The 27,132-nt window shown below is 45.3% G+C and overlaps 1 protein-coding gene across 3 annotated transcripts in view; it reads left to right on the top strand.

Annotated features, from left to right (window-relative positions):
- Positions 1-10,270: 10,270 nt before the first annotated feature.
- Positions 10,271-27,132, top strand: part of LOC139538059 (drebrin-like) — a 125,859-nt gene continuing 108,997 nt past the window's right edge. The window contains exon 1 of one of the 3 annotated variants that reach the window (XM_071340004.1): positions 10,271-10,495. In XM_071340004.1, coding sequence (XP_071196105.1) covers positions 10,413-10,495 — 83 coding nt within the window. In that variant the 5' untranslated portion in view covers positions 10,271-10,412. The remainder of the gene's footprint in view (positions 10,496-27,132) is intronic. The other 2 variants (XM_071340003.1, XM_071340005.1) reach the window with 2 other exon arrangements.

The raw sequence follows: 27,132 nt of genomic DNA, 5'->3' as shown, positions 1-27,132 counted from the left end.
CTGACAATTAGTTGAACAATCACACCAAAGAGGAAATTAACACATTCCAGAAGCCACCAGAACATTGCTTTGTTGTGCTGGTCGCCGCTCAGTGAAGAGGTAACTGTGGTTCAGGTCGGGGCAGAGATGTGTTATTGTCTGTTTAGCCATGTCATGGACTGGGGTCACACTTTGTCTTTCTTTCTGTGACCGGGATTGCATGCAGAGAGCCTGGTTGACCTGCATTTTTGGACACGTTTTTGTAAAGTACTGAAATTCCTGTCATTCAGCTGCTATCGGTGGTCCGATTCTGTTTTCCAACTTAAAAAGCTCTCCATGGGTCCAGGCTTCACTGGTCTGGTATGTGGATAGTATTTTTTTCTGCACAGCAAGAAGTTAACCCTTTGGGAGTCATAAATATTTTTTCTGTAAGTCTGGCCGCCTTGTCTCAGAGTGAGACACTCAAACCGCACGTATTTCCTCCACACTTGACCAAGGTTGTGTTGACTAAAGTAAACACTAAATGCTTTATTAAGTGCGTTAAGAGGTAGTGTGAGATTTACATGTTAACTCTTGCACCTTGAACCCACTTAAGATCAGAGCACCTTGCCTCCCTCTAAAAAGAGTGTGTCAAATGAACTCACAAAAAGTTTGCCTTTTATCCTCTCCTTTTGATGTTAGTCTTTGTTCATTATGTGAAAAATAAAGCACAGAAGAATGAATGTCTCACTAAAATGAAGTGTTTTGTTTTTTCTCCAGGGGGTTGCAACAATGGCCCTTAAGTGCTTATTTGGTGTGTTTTGTTTTTCAGCACATCAACCATCTGTCTGTTCCCCATGGCAGCAGAAAGAGAGTGCGTGTTCAGGGGGCCTGTGTCTGAGTAAGACTTTAGGACACCACACAATTGTTTTCCTTTTGGAAACGAACACAGTCAGATGTGAGGCTAACTCAGAGATAGGATACAGCCGTTTGTGCATGCCTGCGTATGTGTCCTTTCCAAGGATGTGGTCCTCATCCCTCATAGACAGAGAAGTTGGCTAAAGCATAAATAAATTGCATTTTATTTGTCACATGCTTTGTAAACAACAGGTGCAAACTCTGTGAAATGCTTACTTACGGGCCCTTACCAACAATGCAGAAATAAAGAAATACATAATGAGTAACGATAACTTGGCTATAGACATTGGGTACCAGTACTGAGTCGATGTGCAGGGGTACGAGGTGATTGAGGTAGATATTTACATATAACTAGGAATAAAGTGACGAGGCAACAGGATAGATACACTGTTGCAACTGTTTATGTGATGAGTCAACAAAGTTGTGCAAAAAGGGTCAATGCAGATAATCCAGGTAGCAATTTGACTAACTATACTGAACAAAAATATAAACACAACATGTAAAGTGTTGGTCCCATGTTTCATGAGCTGAAATAAACGATCCCAGAAATGTTCCATTCGCACAAAAAGCTTATTTCTCAAAAACATTGTGCACAAATTTGTTTACATCCCTGTTAGTGAGCATTTCTCCTTTACCAAGATAATCCTGACAGGTGTGTCATATGAAGAAGCTGATTAAACAGCATGATCATTACACAAGTGCACCTTGTGATAAGGACGTTAAAAGGCCACTAAAATGTGCAGTTTTATCACACAACCCAATGCCACAGATGTCTCAAATTTTGAGGGAGTGTGCAATTGGCATGCTGACTGTGTCACGTTCTGACCTTAGTTCCTTTTTTATGTCTTTATTTTAGTTGGTCAGGGCGTGAGTTGGGGTGGGCATTCTATGTTGTTTTTCTATGTTTTGTTCTGTTGTTATATTTCTATGTGTTTGGCCTAGTATGGTTCTCAATCAGAGGCAAGTGTCAGTCGTTGTCTCTGATTGGGAGCCATATTTAGGTAGCCTGTTTTCTATTGTGTTTTGTGGGTGGTTGTTTCCTGTGTTATTGTTTGCACCATACGGGACTGTTTCGGTTGTTTGTTTGTACTTTTGTTATTTTATTCAGTGTTCTGTTGAGTTATTAAATATCTCATTATGGACACTTACCACGCTGCACATTGGTCCGATCTTTGCTACTCCTCCTCAGACGAAGAGGAAATCCGTTACAGAACCACCCACCAGAAAAGGACCAAGCAGCATGGTAACCAGGAGCAGAGGGTTCTGGACTCCTGGACATGGGGGGAAATTTGGACGGCAAAGGACCCTGGGCACAGCCGGGGGAGTATCGCCGTCCGAATGAGGAGCTGGAGGCAGCTAGAGCGGAGCGGTGCCACTACGAGGAATTGGCGTGAGGTAACGGGCACGAGAGGCAGCCCCAGAATTTTTTTTGGGGGGGGGCACACGGGTAGATTGGCGGTCTCAGGTAGGAGACCTGAGCCAACTCCCCATGCTTACCGTGGCGAGAGAGTGACTGGGCAGGCACCGTGTTATGCGGGGGAGCGCACGATGTCCCCAGTGCGCACGCATAGCCCGGTGCGTTACATCGCAGCTCCTCGAATCGGCCGGGCTAGAGTGGGCATCGAGCCAGGAGGGATGATGCCGGCTCAGCGCATCTGGTCTCCAGTGCATCTCCTCGGCCCGGGGTATATTGCACCAGCCCTACGCACGGTGTCTCCAGTTCGCCAGCACAGCCCAGTGCGGCCTGTTCCAACTCCCCGCACTTGCCGGGCTACAGGGGGGATCCAGCCAGGACGAGTGGTGCTAGCTCTGCGCTCGAGACCACCAGTGCGCCTCCACGGTCCAGTGCATCCGGTGCCTCGGCCAAGGACAAGGCCTCCTGCATGTCTCCCCAGCCTGGTGAGTCCTGTGCCTTCTCCCAGAGCCAGGCCTTCTGTGTGTCTCTCCAATCCAGTGATAATCCATGGCACAAAGCCTCCAGTGATAATCCATGGCAAGAAGCCTCCAGTGATAATCCATGGCACGAAGCCTCCAGTGATGATCCATGGCACGAAGCCTCCAGTGAGGATCCATGGCACGAAGCCTCCAGTGAGGATCCATGGCACAAAGCCTCCAGTGAGGATCCATGGCACGAAGCCTCCAGTGAGGATCCATGGCACGAAGCCTCCAGTGAGGATCCATGGCATGAGGCCTCCAACGAAGGATGTCAGTCCGGAGCCTCCAGCGTCGCCCTCTAGTCCGGAGCCGCCAGAGTCTCCCTCTAGTCCGGAGCCGCCAGAGTCTCCCTCTAGTCCGGAGCCGCCAGAGTCTCCCTCTAGTCCGGAGCCGCCAGAGTCTCCCTCTAGTCCGGAGCAGCCAGAGTCTCCCTCTAGTCCGGAGCAGCCAGAGTCACCCGTCTATTTGGGGCCCGCTAAAAGGGTCCCCAGTCCGAGGTCGGCGGCGAGGGTCGCCGCTCCAAAGGCGCCACATAAGTGGGCCAAGACTATGGTAGGGTCCACGTCCCGCACCAGAGCCGCCACCGCGGTGAAATGCCCACCCAGACCCTCCCCTATAGGTTCAGGTTTTTCGGCCGGAGTCCGCACCTTTGGTGGGGGGGGGGGGGTACTGTCCCTTTCTGACCTTAGTTCCTTTTTTATGTCTTTATTTTAGTTGGTCAGGGCGTGAGTTGGGGTGGGCATTCTATGTTGTTTTTCTATGTTTTGTTCTGTTGTTATATTTCTATGTGTTTGGCCTAGTATGGTTCTCAATCAGAGGCAGGTGTCAGTCGTTGTCTCTGATTGGGAGCCATATTTAGGTAGCCTGTTTTCTATTGTGTTTTGTGGGTGGTTGTTTCCTGTGTTATTGTTTTCACCATACGGGACTGTTTCGGTTGTTTGTTTGTACTTTTGTTATTTTGTTCAGTGTTCTGTTGAGTTATTAAATATCTCATTATGGACACTTACCATGCTGCACATTGGTCCGATCCTTGCTACTCCTCAGACGAAGAGGAAATCCGTTACAGACTGCAGGAATGTCCACCAGAGCTGTTGCCAGACATTTGAATGATCATTTCTCTACCATATGTCGTCTCCAACTTGGTTTTCGAGAATTTGGCAGTACGTATTCAGTGTATTTAGCAGTCTTATGGCTTGGGGGTAGAAGCTGTTCAGGGTCCTGTTGATTCCAGACTTAAATTAAAAAATACAATAAAAATAACACAATAAAATAACAATAGCGAGGCTATATACAGGGGGTACCGGTAGATAGAGGTAAAGTGACTATGCATAGATAATAAACTGGGTCGATGCAAATAGTCCGGGTAGCCATTTGATTAACTGTATAGCAGTCTTATGGCTTTGGGGTAGAAGCTGTTAAGGAGCCTTTTGGACCTAGACTTGGCGCTCCGGTACCGCTTGCCATGCGGTAGCAGAGAGAACAGTCTATGACTTGGGTGGATGGAGTCTTGGCCCCAATGATGTACTGGGCACTATGCACTACCCTCTGTAGCCCCTTGTGGTCAGATGCCATGCAGTTGCCATGCCAAGTGTTGATGCAGCCAGTCAAGATGCTCTCAATGGTGCAGCTGTAGAACTTGTTGAGGATCTGAGGGCCCATGCCAAATTTTTTCAGCCTCCTAATGGGGAAGAGGCATTGTCGTGCCCTCTTCACGACTGAGTTGGTGTGTGTGGACCATGATAGATCCTTAGTGATGTGGACACAGAGGAACAAAGCTTTCAACCCACTCCACTACAGCCCAGTCGATATGAATGGGGGCATGCTTTGCCCTCAGTTTTCTGTAGTCCACGATCAGCTCATTTGTCTTGCTGACGTTGAGGGAGAGGTTGTTGTCCTTGCACCAAATGGCCAGGTCTCTGACCTCCTCCCTATAGGCTGTCTCGTCGTTGGTGATCAGGCCTACCACCATCGTGTCGTCAGCAAACTTAATGATGGTGTTGAAGTCGTGTGCGGCCACGCAGTCGTGGGTGAACAGGGAGTACAGGAGTGAACTAAGTACGCACCCCTGAGGGGCCCCCGTGTTGAGGGTCAGTGTTGCGGATGTATTGTTGCCTACCCTCACCATCTGAAGTTAGGAAATCCAGGATCAAGTTGCAAAGGGAGGTGTTAGTCCCAGGGTCCTTAGCTTAGTGATGAGCTTGGAGGGCACTATCGTGTTGAGCGCAGAGCTGTTGTCAATGAACAGCATTCTCACAGGTGTTCCTCTAGTCCAGGTGGGAAAGGGCAGTGTGGAGTGCAATAGAGATTGTGTCATCTGTGGATCTGTTGATGCGGTATGCAAATTGGAGTGGGTCCAGGGTTTCTAGGATGATGGTGTGGATGTGAGCCACGGCCAGCCTTTCAAAGCATTTCATGGCTACAGATGTGAGTGCTACTGGGCGATAGTCATTTAGACAGGTTACCTTAGTGTTCTTGGGCAAAGGGACTATGGTGGTCCTGCTTGTAAATATTACAGACTGGGTCAGGGAGAGATTGAAAATGTCACTGAAGGCACTAACCACCTGGTCAGCGCATGCTTTGAGTACGCATCCTGGTAATCCGTCTGGCCCTGCGGCCTTGTGAAAGGTAACCTGTTTAAATGTCTTACAATGGCTACAGAAAGCGTGATGACACAGCTGCCCGGAACAGCTGGTGCTCTCATGCATGGTTCAGTGTTGCTTGTCTCGAAGCGAACATGGATGGCATTTAGCTCATCCAGCAGGTTCACGTCACTGGGCAGCTTGTGGCTAGGTTTCCCTTTGTAATCCGTGATAGTTTGCAAGCCCTGCCACATCCGACGAGCGTCAGAGCCGGCGTAGTAGGATTCGATCTTAGTCCTGTATTGACGCTTTAGCTGTTTGATGGCTCGTCGGGGGTCTTAGCGGGATTTCTTATAATCGTCCAGATTAGTGTCCCGTTTCTTAAAAGTGGCAGCTCTAGCCTTTAGCTCAGTGCCGATGTTGCCTCTAATCTATGGCTTCTGGTTGGGAGAAACAGTACCAGTCAAAAGTTTGGACACACCTACTCATTCCAGGGTTTTTCATTACTTCTACTATTTTCTACATTTGTCACGATCGTCAAAGGTAGAGAGTGAGGACCAAGGCGCAGCGCGTGAAAAGAACATCTTCTTTTATTTAGAAGAGGAAAAACACGAAGACGAACACTATACACAAAACAAAACAAAAACAACAAACGACCGTGAAGCTAAATGACGTAAGTGCATGGACAAGCAACAAACGTTCAACATAGACAATTACCCACAAATACATGATGCCTATGGCCACCTTAAATATGGCTCCCAATCAGAGACAAATGAAAAACATCTGTCTCTGATTGAGAACCACTCAGGCAACCATAGACATAACTAGACACATACACTCAACCATAGACTTCCCTAGAAACATTCACTCAACACAAACCCATACACTCTAACAAATCCCCCTAGACACTACAACCACCCAAGACAAGACAAAAACACAAACATACCCCATGTCACACCCTGACCTAACTAAAATAATAAAGAAAACAAAGAATACTAAGGCCAGGGCGTGACAACATTGTAGAATAATAGTGAAGACACCAAAACTATGAAAAGCCAACAAATGCTCAGCATATTTGGGAACTCCTTCAAGACTGTTGGAAAAGCATTCCTCATGAAGCTGGTTGAGAGAATGCCAAGAGTGTACTAAGCTGTCATCAAGGTAAAGGGTGGCTACTTTGAAGAATCTCAAACATATTTTGATTTGTTTAACCCTTTTTGGTTACTACATGATTCCATGAGTGTTATTTCATAGTTTTGATATATTCACTATTACTCTACAATGTAGAAAATAGTAAAAATAAAGAAAACCCCTTTTGCTGGTACTGTATACGTATGGTCACTGTGGGGACGACGTCGTTAATGCACTTATTAGGAAAGCCGGTGACCTCAACGCCATCGGATGAATCCCGGAAAATATTCCAGTCTGTTCTAGCGAAACAGTCCTGTAGTCTAGCATCCGCTTCATTGGACCACTTTTTTATTGAGCGCGTCACTGGTACTTTCTGTTAGAGTTTTTGCTTGTAAGCAGGAATCGGGGGATAGAATAGAATTCTGGTAGAATTCTGGTTTGACAAATGGATGCCTAGGGAGAGCTTCTTATGTGTCTCTGTGTGTGGAGTAAAGGTGATCTAGAGTTTTGCCTCCTCTAGTTGCACAGGTGACATGCTGGTAGAAATTAGATTAAATGGATTTCAGTTTCCCTGCATTTAAAATCCCCGGCCACTAGGAGCGCCGCCTCTGGATGAGCATTTTCTTGTTGCTTATGACCCTATACAGCTCGTTGAGTGCGGTCTTAGTGCCAGCATCGGTTTGGAGTGGTAAATGGAAAGCTACGAAAAATATAGATAAACTCTTGGTAAATAGTATGGTCTACGGCTTATCATGAGGTATTCTAATTCTTACGAGCAGAACCTCGAGACTTCCTTAATATTAGAGATCCCACACCAGCTGTTGTTAACAAAGAGACACACACCTCCCCCTTGAGCTTACCCGAGGCCGCTGTTCGATCCTGCCGATGCATAGAAAAACCAGCTAGATGTATATTATCCATGTCCTTGTTCAGATATGACTCCGAGAAACATAGGATATTACAGTTCTTCAGGTCCCATTGATAGGATAGTCTCGAATGGAGCTCGTTCAGTTTGTTCTCCAGTGATTGTATGTTCGCCAATAGAATGGAGGGGAGAGGCGGAGCCTGTAAAACACCAGCTGTCCATTGCAGCCCCATTCTGAGTAGTGCAGTTCTGGGACCAGAGTACTAGAGTGAAGATGTGAGTTGGAACGAAAGCCTTTTGTCTTTGTCCACCTGCCTTCACTCCCCTTCACCCCACAGACTTCCTAAAATAGAACCAGATCAATAAATCAATACTACTCTTTTATGAACTCAGAACAAGCTGCTCATTGTCCTCCGTCTCCCTCTGTTTCTCCAGCCCAGTTTGAAAGTACTCTGAATGACTAAGAAATCATGTTACTTTGTTCAAATACGAGAAATTAATTCCAATTCCTCATTCTAATGCTATGGTGTTTTGGTCTACTTTCGACCCTACTGACAGATTATAGGAACTAGTTTGTGTTGTGTAATTCAGTTTGAGCTTGATGCAAAAGCTGCTGTATTCTCCTCCCTTCAGCCCCAGTAGAGTAATTTGGCCACTGAAAGACTGAGAGCCTGGTGTCAGAGTCCTATATGGAGCTACTGGCTCAATCCCCTGCCGCTCCATTTAAGACAGGGTGTGAGTTTTGGGCACTGAAGCCAACACACACACATACCACGATTCCACCCCACCCAAACAAACACACACCCACCCCCCATGTATGCATGCCACTGCTGGAGAATCCTGGACATTGGATCCCAGCCCATTCTTTGCTGGACAGATGTCTTCCCTGAGAACAATCACCATCACCAGTGAAATTAATTGGTACCTTAGCCATCTGCAGGAGACGCTGAAGACCGGATGGATGAGGAGAATAATTCATGTTAACCCACTTAACAGGGAGGAGGGCTGCTCTGGGCCAAACACAGATCCTCATTGGATGAGACAGCAAGGAAGGAGGGGTGAGTGTGGGGGGGTCATTGATGTGGAGATGGAATATTGTTAGATAAAGAGAATAAGAGCATATGTAAGTGTAGAGGTGTGTATTGTGTGTGTGTGTTGGGGGGAATGATTGACACTCATATCTATTTCTACATTAGTGGCTTGCTGTGATTTGTGTCAGTTAGACTGATGAAGGATTACTGCTCTTCCCCCTCCTGAAAATAAAGCATTATGAAACCTTAAATGTACACAAGAGACATTCTATTACCATGTTATTACCAGTTTAGTTTATGCTGTAATGTAAAGTGGCACTATCCATAGCACTTTCTCTCATGGATGCTAGAAACATGGCCTGTCTCGTGTTGTGTTCTGAGTGACAGTTCCCTGGCAATGGTAGGGCTGGCAGACGTACACTACATGACCAAAGGTATGTGGACACCTGCTCGTCGAACATCTCATTCCAAAATCATGGGTATTAGTATGTAGTTGGTCCCCCCTTCGCAGCTATAACAGCCTCCACTCTTCTGGGAAGGCTTTCCACTAGATGTTGGAACATTTCTGCAGGTACTTGCTTCCATTCAGCCACAAGAGGATTAGTGAGGTTGGGCACTGATGTTGGGCGATTAGGCATGGCTCGCAAAGTTGGAAGCACAGAATTGTCTAGAATGTCATTGTATGCTGTAGCGTTAAGATTTCCATTCATTGGAACTAAGGGGCCTAGCCCAAACCATGAAAAACAGCCCCAGACCATTATTCCTCCTCCACCAAACGTTACACTTGGCACTATGCATTCGGGCAGGTAGCGCTCTCCTGGCATCCTCCAAACCCAGATTCGTCTGTCAGCCTGCCAGATGGTGAAGCATGCTGCCAATGGCGTCAAGATTTACACCACTCCAGCCGACGCTTGGCATTGCGCATGTTGATCTTAGTCTTGTGTGTGTGCGGCTGCTCAGCCATGGAAACCCATTTCATTAAGCTCCTGACGAACAGTTATTGTGCTGACCTTGCTTCCAGAGGCAGTTTGGAGCTTGTGTGGCCTACCACTTCGTGGCTGTGCTGTTGTTGCTCCTAGAAGTTTCCACTTCACAATAACAGCACTTACAGTTGACCGGAGCAGCTCTAACAGGTCAGAAATTTGACAAACTGACTTATTGGAAAGGCGGCATCCTATGACGGTGCCACGTTGAAAGTCAAGGAGCTCTTTAGTAAGGCCATTCTACTGCCAATGTGTGTCTATGGAGATTGAATGGCTGTGTGCTCGATTTTATACACCTGTCAGCAACGGGTGTGGCTGAAATAACCGAATCCACTAATTTGAAGGGGTGTACACGTACTTTTGTATATATGGTGTATGTGGGTGTTGAGCCAATGAAGCCTGGGTGCACGGCACTGAGGCTGCCCCTGAGGCTCCATCCAACACTGTTTGGGTAGGAGTTGGGTCTGCTGTAGGCACAGATTCAGGATCAGTTTGCCCTTCCCAAACTGTAACTATAACCATAAGGAGAAAAAAATAACAAAACTGACCTTAGCCTGAGTAATTTATTCTTACTCTATACTAAAAAATACACTGTAGACCCAAACTGGGCTCTATGATCTTTATCCCAATTATCAGGCAACAAAACTGTTCTCTCTCTGCCCAATCTGCATACAGTACAGACGAAATAAATTCTAAATAAATTATTTTTAATCTCCCTGGTCTTTGTCAGGTGCTGGTTTGACGAGTCATTCCATGTTTAGTGCTGACTGCTGACGGTGACGTTCTATAAGGCGCTAGGACCCAGCAGTGTTCTTAAGAGGCCTGTGAATTTTTCGCACTAGGACCACGCAGTTTGTGGGGCTGTAGCGCTGCACTGTCTTTGTTCCTCCACTCAGAATCTCTCCCCCTCTCACTTTCTACTCCGCAGTGTCTCTCTCCCCCTCTCTCTCTATACTCTCCTTTACTTCCATTACAGTATTACACCGGTCTGGATGATTGCAGAGACAGCAACATGGCTGTGAATCTCGGCAAGAACAGACTGGCCCTTCTAACAGCCTACCAGGATGTTATCAACGAGACCTCGTCCACTGACTGGTAAGTCAATTGAACTTCCCTTATCTATCATGGCTCATTGGCATTAAGTGGATATATTGCAGGGTTTAATCGTTGAGAGAGTGTGTGTGTCTGTGTGTGTGTGGGGGGGGGGGGGGTACGGTTGTTGGGGATGCGGATGGATGCACAGGACGGGATATGCACATCCCCCCTGCAGTACCGTCTGCAGGCTGTTTTTTGTGATAGGCTACGCAGCACCCCCCTGGTCTTTTGCAGGAGGAACAGGATGGGAGAAATGACGAAGTAAGCCTACAAATGAAAGTGCAAAAAGCACTGTGGCAAAAATCGCAGGGAAATCATAGATACTATAGGCTCCTATGTAACGATCCATGATGCGGGATGATCTACTCATAAATGCATCAAATGTAACGGTTCCAATCCAAAGCTGTCAGATGCAGGGCGTTCAGCCCACAGGGGGATTTTTTTTCATACAATAAAATCCCACTTGTTAAAAGTGCTGAAATGTGCGGCTCTTCACAGCAGACCGACTGACACACCGGTCACTGGCTGCTCCTAGTCCAGAAAAGCAGCAGGCAATGTGCGCATTGATCAAATATTGAGAAAGAAGAAGGGTGATTCATTGTTTGCTCAGAGCGAGTTTTTACTTTGGACCACCGACCACTGTGTTTCTGTCTGTCATAGCCAGTGTACGTAGTGGGGAGCCCCTGAAAAGGTTTGAATATTGAGAGAATTTACGTACGTTTCCCCCTTTGCAATAGCATACCGCTCGTTTTCCTAATTTTAAATAAAAACATTTACATGTAGCGTTCTCGCATCCCGACTAGCGAGGGCTGAGATGATATGGGCGAGGCGAGTAGTGTCAATCTAAAAACGCTCAATGTGACCGGCCCTGTTCTCTTCTGCTCCCTCTTCCCTCTTCCTCTCATTACATTTACATTTAAGTCATTTAGCAGACGCTCTTATCCAGAGCGACTTACAAATTCGCGATGTAACTGCTGTTTTGGCCTGTTGGGAGGGGAAAAGTTGCAAATGTGATGGTCCCATTCGAGTTATCCACACATTCCATCGGGCCTTGTGTCAATGTGGAGGCGTTTCTCTTCCCTTTGTGTGGAAATGGATACACAGGGTCAGTGGAATATCTGTTCACCTACAAAACCATCTGGCCTTAAGCCTTAAGAGAGAGTGAGACATTCTGAAAGGCTGCATCCATTGAAGTCCACTGATGATCACTTCTCTGTTTTGAAGATGGATAGGCCTTTGACTCTATGCTAAACAGCTTAAATTATCATATTTTTCCAACTAAAGATAACCAATTGCTATCTTTCAAGACAATATAAAAAATATATTTTTAGAGCATGTGTTATCCTTTGGAGTTTATCTTTATAGCCTTATAGGCCTATAGAGTTGATCTGATTGAATTATTGAATCATCTACAACATCACTATTGTAATGTCTCTTTAATAATAAAAGATGCCATAATCCAAGAAACAATATATTTTATCAGTCTGTCACCATTGTTTTGTTTATTTTTCAATACTGATGTAGCCTTTTAATGATGCCTAAATGGCATTATCTGCATGTCGTGACTGGGCTTCAGTGGTCTACCACCAGCCTGTTGGATTGCCCATGCCCTGTAGAGCCCCACTAACCCCCATTTCAGCCTATTGGATTGCCCATGCCCTGTAGGGCCCCACTAACCCCCATTTCAGCCTGTTGGATTGCCCATGCCCTGTAGAGCCCCACTAACCCCCATTTCAGCCTGTTGGATTGCCCATGCCCTGTAGAGCCCCACTAACCCCCATTTCAGCCTGTTGGATTGCCCATGCCCTGTAGAGCCCCACTAACCCCCATTTCAGCCTGTTGGATTGCCCATGCCCTGTAGAGCCCCACTAACCCCCATTTCAGCCTGTTGGATTGCCCATGCCCTGTAGAGCCCCACTAACCCCCATTTCAGCCCGTGTCTGCTTGGAACAGGTTCACAAAAGCCACAAAATGGATGCAAAGCAAAGTGAGATTTTCCTGTACATAGAAATGACATATTCTATATTAAGAATTTATGAAGATACAGCTTGTATGTGTGATGATGAGACGTGTTACCATGCTGTTTTATTATAATCGTGTTGTAAACATTATATTGTTAAATGATAGAAGGCTAGCCTAGTCTTTTGAGAGGAGGCATCCACCCTCAACCTGCCTGTTAGTCAGTAGCCACACTACTAGAGAAATTCGTACCTGAAGTTGAATATCACTCTCTGCTTTTTGTTCAAGTGGGTTGCACCCATATAATTCACAAAGGTTAATATTTCCTTAGGCTGTGTTTAAATGTTGCAAGGGCCCATTTTATTTACTTATTTATCAGATTATAGCAAAGAATAGCTTGATAATGCAAGGGCCTCAGGCTTGCCCCCATTACTCGCACTTGAACTGAGCTGAACAAAGACAGGGCTTTCAACCATCTCTGACCCTAAACAACCTCAATCTAACCCCCTCTTTCCCTGTCCATATAATACCTCATCATCTATAACATCATGGCTGCCTTGCCCCCTGACACACAAGTGCGCATGCACGCACTTACACACACGCACTGGCACTTTATTTAATTTGCATTTTAATCATGTAGCATACGCTCTTATCCAGAGCGACTTACAGTAGTGAGTGCATACATTTTCATACTTCTTCGTACTGGTCCCCTGTGGTGCCATGCTCTACCCACTGAGCCACATGGGACCCACACACCCCAACACACACACACACACACACACACATGCACATACCGCAAATGTATCATACCCCATCATACCCCCTCAAAAATATGAGCCCTCTTCATGGGCCCTCAATGCCTCTGACACACAGGTGTCTTTCCCCTAATAGCAGTAAGTGGTGGATTCATTGTGGGCTTTCTGTTCACATAACTGACCTTCCTTCTTCACTGAGCACCACTGTCCTTGTCATGCATTTTTCAGGACTTTTTGTGGAGTAAAAATGTATTCCCATCCCTAACCCCTAAACCTAACCTTAACCCCTAAACCTAACCTTAACTCTAAACCTAACCTTAACCGTAAACCTAACCCTTAAACCTAAAATAGCATTTGAACAAATTCAGGACATTGAAAATGTCCAGACTTTTCTAAAATGTTTTTTTTTCTTCTACCTTGTCGGGACATTCTGGTGACTTGTCAGGACATTGCGGTCCTGATAAGGTAGGAAAATATGTACACACACACACAAGGTGATGGAGGCAGATGAATGGCACGACAATGGGCCTCAGGTCATCGTCATGGTGTCTCTGTGCATTCAAATTGCCATTGATAAAATACAATTGTGTTCGTTGTCCGTAGCTTATTCCTGCCCATACCATAACCCCACCGCCACCGTGGGGCACTCTGTTCACAAAATTGACATCAGCGATCCGCTGGCCCACGCGATGCCATACACTCCGTCTGCCATCTGCCCAGTACAGTTGAAACCGGGATTCATCCATGAAGAGCACACTTCTCCAGCGTGCCAGTGGCCATAGAAGGTGAGCATTTGTCCACTGAAGTCGGTTACGACGCCGAACTGCAGTCAGGTCAAGACCCTGGTGAGGATGACGAACACGCAGATGAGCTTCCCTGAGATGGTTTCTGACAGTACTGTATGTGCAGAAATTATTTTGTTGTGCAAACCCACACTTTCATCAGTTGTCCAGGTGGCTGGTCTCAGACGATCCTGCAGGTGAAGAAGCCGGATGTGGAGGTCTTGTGCTGACATGGTTACAGGTGGTCTGCGGTTGTGAAGCCGGTTGGACGTACTGCTGCATTCTCTAAAACAACGTTGGAGGTGGCTTATGGTGGAGAAATTCAACATTTAATTCTCTGGCAACAGCTTTGGTGGATATTCCTGCAGTCAGCATGCCAATTGGAGGCTCCCTCAAAACTTGAGACATCTGTGGCATTGAGTTGTGTGACAAAGCTGCACATTTTAGAGTGGCCTTTTATTGTCCTCAGCACAAGGTGCACCTGTGTAATGATCATGCTGTTTAATCAGTTACTTGATATGCCACACCTGGCAAAGGAAAAAATGCTCACTAACAGGAATGCAAACAAATTTGTGCACACAATGTGAGAAAAATAATCTTGTTGTGGTTATGAAAAAAAATCTGTGATCTTTTATTTCAGCTCATGAAACATGGGACCAACACTTTACATGTTGAGCTTATATTTTTGTTCAGTATATATTCCTACCCCTCCCATCATGCCTTTTTAATCTTTCCAACCATGTCTCTGAAACCTGAATACAAAGCTAGTTCTGCATTGTGGGAGCTATAACAATCAAACGCTGGTGGCAAATACCTCATACACTACCTGTCTGATCATGGCATGACGAGACATTTTTCAAAACGGTTCAGAAAAGGCAGACAAAGCCAGTAATAACTATTGCAGAAAGAATCCAGGTGAATGATGAATTATATTATAGTGTCCTTCGATTCAATGAGGGCCAGCCAGAGCCTCAGTGACATTTATGGCTAGAGCCTAGAGGACTCTTGAGAGGCTCTCCTTCAGTGCCTGCAAGAGAAAATGTAGGCTTTTTGAACTCCACCATGAAGACGTGATGCACGAGCCAGAATGTCACAAGGGTTATCCAATATCAAACACACACCGACATCTGGAATGTTCCATGTAGAGCGGTGGCTGGTGGCTGTTGCTGATTCACCGGGAGCTATAAGTTTGACCCTTTGACCCCTAGCTCTCTCAGAAAGTCATTACCTGACATGTTTCCTATTGGTCCTGATGATCTGTTCCTTTACCCATCAGGCTGCATTGATTGGGTTATCAACTAGACAGACAGGGCAGGTAAAAGGCAATCCTTTTACTTGGATTAGATAGGTCCTGGTTGGTTGCTTCAGCAGAAAGGCTTTGTTACAAGTGTAATAACTTAGTATCTGAAGACAAAAATATAATTTTTTCTGTCCTTTGCAATCAGTTGTCCATAAAAATTAAAAACAATGTTCTTCTAATTTGCTCAGTCAGATTTTTTTGCTCTCCGTCTGTCATCACCGGTATAGATCATATTCTGAACAGGAAGGAATATTGTAGTTCTCAGACAGACAGCCAGACTCCTCTCTGTCCAATCAGCAGCAGGTTTGGCCCCTGACTTCCTGTCTGTCTCAGGAGAGAGGATTCTCCTGGAAGTCATCAGTGTGTCAGTCACCTGGTTGCATGGCCACCTCTGGCTGCTAGCCTGCTAAAAGCTGCTAGCCCGCTAAAAGCATGCTCCATCCAAACAATAACAAAATGTGCAATAAATCTCAAATTTGTCTTAGTTTTTCATTTCACCCCGTATTTTCAGTTATTTCAGTTAGGCTACATAAATCAGGATTATTGTGCATTTCAAAAGTACAACATGAGTTAAGGTGTCAATCTTTGTGTTTCTGTGTCTCGACTGTTATTGACTTTGTTGCAATGCTATTTCACTATTTCACTGCATTTTGTGTGTAAGTAGCCTGACCTCTTCTCTCCTTTCCCTCCCCCTCCCTCAATCTCTTGCCTCCTCCTCCCACTCCTACTCAAGTGGCGCAGTGGTCTAAGGTACTGCATCTCAGTGCTAGAGGTGTCACTACAGACCCTGGTTCGATTCCAGGCTGTATCACAACCGGCCGTGATTGGGAGTCCCATAGGGCGGTGCACAATTGGCCCAGCGTCATCCGAGGTTGGCCGTCATTGTAAATAAGAATTTGTTCTTAATTAACTTGTCTAGTTAAATAAAAAATGCCCATCCCCCTCCAAGTCAACCACACATGGTCCTGGGGACAACACACACACACATGCATGCAAACACACAGATAGAGAAAGAGAGGTATAGCTACAACTTATTTTACACTCTTGTGTCATTGAGAGAATGGGAATCAATTCCAACACTGTATATTGGGCAATAGTGGTCTGGGAAAAGGCAGGAAGAGCTCGCATAGTGTAGTTGAATTGGCCTCATTCATGTAATTAGCAAGAAAAATCCACAAACTGCTAATTTTAAATTCAATAACGTTATTATGCAAGAATTCTGTTCTGGTCCAGGTGTTCTGGGGTTTCGAGTTGACTATGAGAGCACTGTACTACAATAAATGCTATATAACCCTCCAGTTAAGACAAAATGTCAAAATTTGGTTTGGGAAATCATTTGCACTCCACTTGCACTTTCATGCCATGGGGATGAAGATTCAATTGGATAGAAAAGACAAGCCATGCAGTCAATCGGCAGAACAGCTGTCTAACAATAAGTCGCACAACTAGACCTAACATGCTGACCAGACCGGACACGTCGATATCCATGTTATTCAATTATTGCACCCACACTGCTCGCGTGCGCCAATGAGTGTCTGCGATGCCAAGGGCTAAAATAGAACTCCTTTCTATTTCTGACGCAGATCGCGCTGGAAGTCCTGCCTCTCCCATCTCATTGGTTTATAGAAGCAGGTACCCACGTGCCATTTCCTCATTGGTTATACCCACGTGTGTGATTGAAAGACGAACTGTTTTGCCGGTTGTCGTGGTAATACTATGAAAGTTTAGATGCCGATCACCATATAAGTTCAAAGATGAAAAAGCCTGGATGGAGGAGAGAAATGATTCGGTTGGCCATTTTATGTGTGGATTGATTGTCGTAGTAGAGGACCTTGTGCATTTCAGGTAAAATAACAACTCAATGTTTATATCCCAGGACAAATTAGCTAGCAAGTGCAAGCTAACTAGCTAAATTGCCATACCTGTTTAATACTTTTCGACCTGTCCCCAAATTAATGTCATTGGTTCAGAGTTTGTTTTGATATTTTAACCTGCGTGTCGTGATCGCGTTTGGTGTAGGGGGACAAAATAAATGTATGCACGATGGTGCAGCCGGTTTGGGTTCCGTGTAAGGCTGTCTACTCTGTCATTTTCCATGCTAGATAACTTATTTTAAGGTGATCAGCACAAATAAAATGATGGATTGGACACTGTCTGCCTGAAGTCATGGATGAGTTTCCTTCACTGACTTTTTCATGGTCTTGCGTTTTGACTGCTCCAAGATCACAAAGACAAAACAGTATAAAAACATCCATCTAGCATGCTCTGCAAATGGAGGACAGAAAAGCTTTCATTGGCCCTTGGCAGAGCTGATACTTCCCTCTGAGAAAGAAGTTATCCTTTGTTTATGGAGCCCAAAGCTAGAAAGTAGACCTTGAAAAGACGGTTTTGGTTTGCTCAGCTCCTTCAAACAGTCAGTCAGTCGAATCAAAAAGGAAGGCAGAGAAACACCAGCCGAGACTGGAAACTCTACTGTTTGCTCTCTGCTGCCAAGAAATGACCTGGAAACCAGCGAGAGCAGTAAGAATCTGGAAAGTCATGTGACCGATAGGCAAGTCACTTAAAAAAAAACACAGTTTTGAAGCGATTTTTTTGTGTAAAATCCAAACCCATTGAATTACTAGTCTCATTAATTCACTCAGACCTCACTCCTGGATTCACTCGGCTCTTGATCGCTCTCCAAACCGGTCGGGAGCCCCGGGGAGAGTTCTCTTTGCTCATAAACCCGGAGACATGACTTTAATTTATACAAACGGCTTGAGCAGGTTGAAGAAGAAATCTGCTATGCCGTCACAGGTTTACTGTACAGTACAGGGACGGTGATGTATTCTGGGAAAATGTTTATTATATGAAGTGGTTTCACGGACTGGTCGTGGCTGACAGTGTGTCTGTTGTCACACTGTGTGCGGGGAGACAGAGGCATATTGTGAAGGACAACGTGGCGTTCGGCTCCCTATTCACAGTTCCAAGGTCGCTGGTTGAATGGAAGTCTGATAGAGAGACTGGGAAGTCTGGGCCTTGTGTGTGTGTGTGTGGGGGGGGGGGGGGGGGTATTGGTGGGGGGGCCTCTAGGCCAGACAGACAGACAGGACTCATCCCATCAGCTCCTCTCAGCCTCTGATTACTGGTATTGACCAAATCACAAGCATGACAACCTCCCCAAACTGAGTTCGGACTCCATTGGCTTTAATACCACTGAGTGATGTGCTATTTGGAGAGGTCCTATGTGGTAGAGGCACAATGCCTTACCAACTAAACATTGACTTGATTTGAATTGGAATTCAATGCAAAAAAAATCCTGATACTGTTATTCTCTTCTTCATTCCCACCCTTTCCATTCTGACCTTGAGTCTAATTTACTGACTAGTATTTTACAGATGGTGGCCATGAAGTTTGTTTGTACATACAATCTGTAAGTGTTTGTCCCTGTGTGTTGTTTTAATGACTTCTACAGCCCAGTATGTTGCATTGAAACAGATCCTCTTCGGGGAGTCTCTAGCAAAGATTCATAGTCATAGCAAATATTCCTCTCCTCGCTCCTCCACATCACATTCCCTCTGCTACCTCTGGACCCTAGGAGAGGACAGAGAAAATAATCCTCACTGTGGAAATGGATGCCTGTATAATAAGTCAAATAATTCCTTCCCTTCTTTCGGAACAACACTGTGATGAAAATGCTGATTATTTGGCACTTGGGTATACTGTCAGTTAGCAGATCAGCGTCAGACACAGACCAGAGTGTGTGAGACAGTAACAATAATCCTGTCATTGTATTGTGTGTTTTGGCATAGCCTCAGTTGTAGGAACTGGACTGTTATTCTGTCTGGAGCTCAGCCTTCTGCTGCTTATTGTGATTATGAACACGTCACAGTGCTTGACAATCCTTCAGAATGGGTTTATGAGTGACCTTTGAACATTTATCAGGTTTCTTATGCCCTTTACAGACAGACTTTACGGTATGTTGCCTTTAAAACAAATCTGGCATGTTTTTTAGAGCCCAATTCATACAGTCCCATTTTTACCACATTCTTGCCAGTTTAAGCCTTTTATATTTCCTGTGCAGATGCCGGCAAATTTAGGAGTGGGAGTAGACATGGGCCGATGTGGGTGGACAAGCATTTTAATAAACCCATTGAATATACACCATCACAAAGAAATCCATTATTAATTTGTTATAGGCAGGCCCTAAGAAACATTTGAAAACACTTTGAAAATGTATTTTCCAAATAATAGAATGGCAGATATTGATTTGAATTATGTTACTGGTTTTTGCAGCCTATATGCTACATGGCTGCGCCATGCACATGAAATCAATAGTTATTTTGTTAATTTAACAGACAAGACACACTTAGGCAGTCAATTCAAATAATATTTCTCCCACAAAACTTGCGTCACAGCAACGTGTGGAACCGCTGTCATATAAAACTAGAGGCGTAGGCATACTGGGAAGCCAGGCCCTGCCAGGCCAACCCAATCAGATTGAGAGAAAAAATGATATATTAATACATTATTATTACAAAAATGCTAACATTTCTGGCTACGCCCATGTATAAAACAAGTGATATTTTGAAACAGTGAATTGTTGGAATCATGGAAATAGAATGATTATTCTAATTCTACAGTTAGAATATAAAAGTGGGCACTTTGAATACAGTGTTTGACATGACAACAAAATAAAGTGCCAGGGAGTTGTCATTGTGACAGGGTAGGAACCAAAATGTTGACAAGTGTTTTCTAAGGGACCCTATAATCTTTGGCTACATTGAATGTTATCTTAGCTACTTGATGTAGCTAACATATTTTTGCGTTGCGTATTCCTTTGATTTAGAATATACTGTTGCACAAAAAACATGCAGATGTAGGTCTACACCAAAACTGTTATTATCAGGCTGTATTTCTAGTTACGTTTGCTCTGACTCAGCACATTTATTAGCTAGCTAGCGATTAGCTTTAGCGGCTAACATAGCATTAACGGCTAAGACTAGCTGTTTGCAGATGTAAGAAACACAAACTAATAGTGTAATTATAGAGAGCTAGTCGATTTATATTAGGAAGCAATGTGAAAACAGCATTGTCTCACGAGTGGTGCAGCGGTCTAAGGCACTGCATCTCAGTGCTGGAGGCGTCACTACAGACCCTGGTTTGATTCCAGGCTGTATCACAACCGGCCGTGGTTGGAAGTCCCATAGGGCGGCGCACAATTGGCCCAGCGTCGTCCAGGTTAGGGTTTTGCCGGGGTAGGCCGTCATTGTAAATAAGAATTTGTTCTTAACTGACTTGCCTAGTTAAATAAAGGTAAAATATTTTTTTAAGTATCTTTGTCATCAACATTGTTGCATGTGCTGCATTGACCATGCAGAGACTCAACTCAAGTATCTCCAGGTCAAGGAGGAACAACAAATGCGCTCCTTGAGTGACAAGGGGCGGGGCTAGGTCTGTGTGGATAATAGTAATGGGTGCTGCCTAGCGTAGTGCGTGCCAATGCCTCCTCAGCATTACGGCTACATTTTATACTAAGCTGTAGGCAGAACTTTACCGCAATCATGACTAGGTCGGTTGGCGGAAATAAAAGTAGAGGCTTTGTCTCCTGCAATAACGTAAACTCACCCCATTCCGTACAAATGTGCGTAACCGCGACATTCAAACGAGGCTACAAAGAAAACTAATGAAACTGTAGCGACTGTGTTGACTTCAAAATCGGGGGTGTGAACTAGGTTTCTATTCAAGCGTTGATCGACATGGTAATGGCTCTATAGTATTGGAGAAAAGTTGAAAAAACTGACCCTCCGTTACATCTTGACGTGTCATGTCGTAACGTACAGCAGGCATAAAGCAACTATTTCTGTCTTACAATCTCTCCACCAGGTGTAGCACTTCTCTCATCGTTTAAAAACAAGAAATGGACAGTGACGGGGTAAGGGGGATACCTAGTAATTTTTTGCGTCGTCATTGCATGCGATCATCATTCTCAAAGCCGCTGTTTACTTCTAAGATCACTTTAGCACCACCCTAAAAACCCGATTCAAATTCGACACAAACCTTCAAATAGGTATGTAATGACACATTATATAAACTCTTTATAGTGTTTTATTTACATTTTAGAGGCGATAAGGTGATAAGTTGGACAGATTGAGTGAAAAAAGCAATTTTCCCACACGACATCTGTCCTTCTCACTATCGCGCATTAGTTTCGCTTCCCCACCCGCCATTTTTAAAAAGACCCGACGGGGCTCATTGCCTGCTTGAATTATGCAGAAACAGGCAGTGTTTAGGTCATGTAATTGATTTTGTTGGAAAGGGGAGAAATTGTGCTTTACAATGGTATTGACATTACAGTTGATCTGGAAGTATTACGTTTTTGGGGCGCTAAAATAAGGGCAATTGTACGGACCAAGGCGATGTACGAGTTTACATGAGTTTACGTTACCTTTCATATATAAAGAAAAGTCTGAAAAAAGTTGTTGGGATGCTAAAGTTGGCATAAAGACGTCTTGGTTTGAAAGGTGTATTAGTTTGTCAGTATCTGATAATAAATGCACAGTTTTGTCCCAAAGGAAAGTATACAAAGGATTCTGGTCCCCTCTAAAGTGTTAAAATAAACACTATTTGCTTTCAGCATCAACAGGACCTTTCATCTTGCTGTGGGAAATGTTAGGCTAACCGTTTGCGCCAGCTAGCATTACCCGTAGCAAATGGAATTCCTCCTCTCAAGCATCTTGTGTGCTGAACACAGCAGCAGCTACAGTAGCAGCAGTCGGCTCAGTTGCCCATTAAAGCACATCTGGCAGTGCCCGCTCTCTCGCTTCAGGCAGCCGTGGCTATTTCTGATTCTAACGGGCATTAGCATAAATAGTGTATCGACAAGCTAGCATCTCTATCCAACACCAGCCCAGCATGCTCTCGCTGACTTGGGAGCAAAGATAGGCGTGTGGGGCAGATGAAGGGGTGGAGGTTGGGAAGAGGTAGGCATTCTGTCCAGGTCAGGCCTGAGTGCCTACAGATGATGCCACTGCTAACAAGCCACTGAGGATTATGGGTGCAGGAGTTGGGTGCAGCTTAGAGGGAGAGGTTCGCTAGCTAACACCGTCCCCCACTCTGATTCAGTTCCTACACTTCATCCCAACCCTTCTTCAGTGTTGTCATCCCTCTTCACCCATTACCCTCCACCCAATCCACCCCCAATGACCCTACTCTGCTTCAACTCCTTGTGAGTTCATCTTCCCCCCAGCCCCTTACAACCACTACTGATGTCCCCATCCTGCTTTAGTTCCTACCCCCCCCCCCCCCCTACCCTCCGGACTGGGCTTCAGTTGGACTTGATAATCAGCTCTGTGGAAGTAATCGGCCTGCTAATCCCCCAACAGTAAACAGCATATCTCCAATTTTAAACATCTCACCTCCTAGATAAGTCTGGCTGTGCCAGTAGTTTTGGTGATAACAAAAACAGACAGCAGTGTGGTCTTATCAGAGCGCTGCTTCCCCTGCCTGACAAAATACAGCAGGCCTCGCCCCAGGCCTCAGAGTGGCCCTGCTGAGTTGACCTTATCAAATCAAATCAAATTTTATTTGTCACATACACATGGTTAGCAGATGTTAATGCGAGTGTAGCGAAATGCTTGTGCTTCTAGTTCCGACAATGCAGTAATAACCAACAAGTAATCTAACCTAACAATTCCACAACTACTACCTTATACACACAAGTGTAAAGGGATAAAGAATATGTACATAAAGATATATGAATGAGTGATGGTACAGAACGGCATAGGCAAGATGCAGTAGATGGTATAGAGTACAGTATATACATATGAGATGAGTAATGTAGGGTATGTAAACATAAAGTGGCATAGTTTAAAGTGGCTAGTGATACATGTATTACATAAAGATGGCAAGATGCAGTAGATGATATAGAGTACAATATATACATATACATATGAGATGAGTAATGTAGGGCATGTAAACATTATATTAAGTGGCATTGTTTAAAGTGGCTAGTGGTACATTTTTACATAATTTCCATCAATTCCCATTATTAAAGTGGCTGGAGTTGAGTCAGTATGTTGGCAGCGGCCACTAAATGTTAGTGGTGGCTGTTTAACAGTCTGATGGCCTTGAGATAGAAGCTGTTTTTCAGTCTCTCGGTCCCTGCTTTGATGCACCTGTACTGACCTCGCCTTCTGGATGATAGCGGGGTGAACAGGCAGTGGCTTGGGTGGTTGTTGTCCTTGATGATCTTTATGGCCTTCCTGTGACATCGGGTGGTGTAGGTGTCCTGGAGGGCAGGTAGTTTTCCCCTGGTGATGCGTTGTGCAGACCTCACTACCCTCTGGAGAGCCTTACGGTTGTGGGCGGAGCAGTTGCCGTACCAGGCAGTGATACAGCCCGACAGGATGCTCTCGATTGTGCATCTGTAGAAGTTTGTGAGTGCTTTTGGTGACAAGCCAAATTTCTTCAGCCTCCTGAGGTTGAAGAGGCGCTGCTGCGCCTTCTTCACAACGCTGTCTGTGTGGGTGGACCAATTCAGTTTGTCCGTGATGTGTACCCCGAGGAACTTAAAACTTTCCACCTTCTCCACTACTGTCCCGTCGATGTGGATAGGGGGGTGCTCCCTCTGCTGTTTCCTGAAGTCCACAATCATCTCCTTTGTTTTGTTGACGTTGAGTGTGAGGTTATTTTCCTGACACCACACTCCGAGGGCCCTCACCTCCTCCCTGTAGGCCGTCTCGTCGTTGTTGGTAATCAAGCCTACCACTGTAGTGTCGTCCGCAAACTTGATGATTGAGTTGGAGGCGTGCATGGCCACGCAGTCGTGGGTGAACAGGGAGTACAGGAGAGGGCTCAGAACGCACCCTTGTGGGGCCCCGGTGTTGAGGATCAGCGGGGTGGAGATGTTGTTACCTACCCTCACCACCTGGTGGCGGCCCGTCAGGAAGTCCAGGACCCAGTTGCACAGGGCGGGGTCGAGACCCAGGGTCTCGAGCTTGATGACGAGTTTGGAGGGTACTATGGTGTTAAATGCTGAGCTGTAGTCAATGAACAGCATTCTCACATAGGTATTCCTCTTGTCCAGATGGGTTAGGGCAGTGTGCAGTGTGGTTGCGATTGCGTCGTCTGTGGACCTATTGGGTCGGTAAGCAAATTGGAGTGGGTCTAGGGTGTCAGGTAGGGTGGAGGTGATATGGTCCTTGACTAGTCTCTCAAAGCACTTCATGATGACGGAAGTGAGTGCTACGGGGCGGTAGTCGTTTAGCTCAGTTACCTTAGCTTTCTTGGGAACAGGAACAATGGTGGCCCTCTTGAAGCATGTGGGAACATCAGACTGGGATAAGGATTGATTGAATATGTCCTTAAACACACCAGCCAGCTGGTCTGCGCATGCTCTGAGGACGCGGCTGGGAATGCCGTCTGGGCCTGCAGCCTTGCGAGGGTTAACACGTTTAAATGTTTTACTCACCTCGGCTGCAGTGAAGGAGAGCCCGCAGGTTTTGGTAGCGGGCCGTGTCAGTGGCACTGTATTGTCCTCAAAGCCAGCAAAAAAGTTATTTAGCCTGTCTGGGAGCAAGACATCCTGGTCCGCGACGGGGCTGGTTTTCTTTTTGTAATCCGTGATTGACTGTAGACCCTGCCACATACCTCTTGTGTCTGAGCTGTTGAATTGCGACTCTACTTTGTCTCTATACTGGGACTTAGCTTGTTTGATTGCCTTGCGGAGAGAATAGCTACACTGTTTGTATTCGGTCATGTTTCCGGTCACCTTGCCCTGGTTAAAAGCAGTGGTTCGCGCTTTCAGTTTCACGCGAATGCTGCCATCAATCCACGGTTTCTGGTTTGGGAATGTTTTAATCGTTGCTGTGGGTACGACATCGTCAATGCACTTTCTAATGAACTCGCTCACCGAATCAGCGTATTCGTCAATATTGTTGTTGGATGCAATGCGGAACATATCCCAATCCACGTGATCGAAGCAGTCTTGAAGCGTGGAATCAGATTGGTCGGACCAACGTTGAACAGACCTGAGCGAGGGAGCTTGTTGTTTTAGTTTCTGTTTGTAGGCTGGAAGCAACAAAATGGAGTCGTGGTCAGCTTTTCCGAAAGGAGGGCGGGGGAGGGCCTTATATGCGTCGCGGAAGTTAGTATAACAATGATCCAAGGTTTTACCAGCCCTGGTAGCACAATCGATATGCTGATAGAATTTAGGGAGTTTTGTTTTCAGATTAGCCTTGTTAAAATCCCCAGCTACGATGAATGCAGCCTCAGGGTGTGTGGTTTCCAGTTTACAAAGAGTCAGATAAAGTTCGTTCAGGGCCATCGATGTGTCTGCTTGGGGGGGAATATATACGGCTGTGATTATAATCGAAGAGAATTCCCTTGGTAGATAATGCGATCGACATTTGATTGTGAGGAATTCTAGATCAGGTGAACAGAATGACTTGAGTTCCTGTATGTTGTTATGATCACACCACGTCTCGTTAATCATAAGGCATACACCCCCGCCCCTCTTCTTACCAGAAAGATGTTTGTTTCTGTCGGCGCAATGCGTGAAGAAACCAGCTGGCTGCACCGACTCCGTTAGCGTCTCTTGAGTGAGCCATGTTTCCGTGAAGCAGAGAACGTTACAATCTCTGATGTCTCTCTGGAATGTTACCCTTGCTCGGATTTCATCAACCTTATTGTCAAGAGACTGGACATTGGCGAGTAGTATGCTAGGGAGTGGAGCGCGATGTGCCCATCTCCGAAGCCTGACCAGGAGACCGCTTCGTTTGCCCCTTTTACGGCGTCGCTTAGGGTCGCCGGCTGGGATCAGATCCATTGTATTGGGTGGAAGGCAAAACACTGGATCCGCTTCGGGAAAGTCATATTCCTGGTTGTAACGATGGTGAGTTGACGTTGCTCTTATATTCAGTAGTTCCTCCCGACTGTATGTAATGAAACCTAAGATTACCTGGGGTACCAATGTAAGGAATAACACATAAAAAAACAAAATACAGTGATCCCTCGCCACTTCGCGGTTCACTTATCGCGGATTCGCTATTTCGCGGATTTTCATAATGCATTTTTTTTTTTTTTTTGGTGCATTGTGCTCTGCATTCTGATTCGCTAAAAACTCACTCCCGCTTCTTGTATCAAAACATGCTACGAATTGTGCTATCATTTTGTCGTCTCGTGCAGTTATGTGTACGTACATAAAACAGCTTGGCAAATTTACATTAAATTGGCCAAATTATCTTGTAATTTCGAACATCTCCTAAACCCATAATGTCGACGAAACGGCCTACACGTGAGTCACTGTATTTGTATACATGTAATAGTTGCTAATTGTAAAAAAAAAAAAGTTTTCTATTTCGCGGATTTCACTTATCGCGGGTCATTTTCGGAACGTAACCCCCGCGATAAACGAGGGATTACTGTACTGCATATTTTCCTAGGAACGCGAAGCGAGGCGGCCATCTCGGTCGGCACCGGAAGTTATATGAAGTTGTATGAAAAATAGCATTTGATGAAATATGAACAAAAAGGCTTTATTTAGGCCTTTTCTGAAAAATACTACAAGGTGGTGAAACCAAAGCAGAAGACTGGCCTTTGTGTACTTTGTTTGGCGGTGGTTTGAAGTGTGTGTGTGTAATGCTGTTTGATCTGTGTGTGTTTCCGTGTCCTCTCTTACGCTGTTTCAGGTGGATCCCACTGCTCGCTCTCTATCCCAATGGGACTTCCTATGAGGAAACACTCCTTCTAAAATAGGTCCGGCAGCTAAAAGCTTACCCCAGGTGGTGGCTCTGGCAACCTCTGTGTTACTATGTTCTTTGTCTCCAGCCCTGTTTCTCCTGGCACTACTCCTTCCCTCCT

This window comes from Salvelinus alpinus, chromosome 13 (genome assembly GCF_045679555.1).
Source record: "Salvelinus alpinus chromosome 13, SLU_Salpinus.1, whole genome shotgun sequence".
NCBI classification, from domain to species: domain Eukaryota; kingdom Metazoa; phylum Chordata; class Actinopteri; order Salmoniformes; family Salmonidae; genus Salvelinus; species Salvelinus alpinus.
This window is presented reverse-complemented; position numbering and strand designations above follow the sequence as displayed.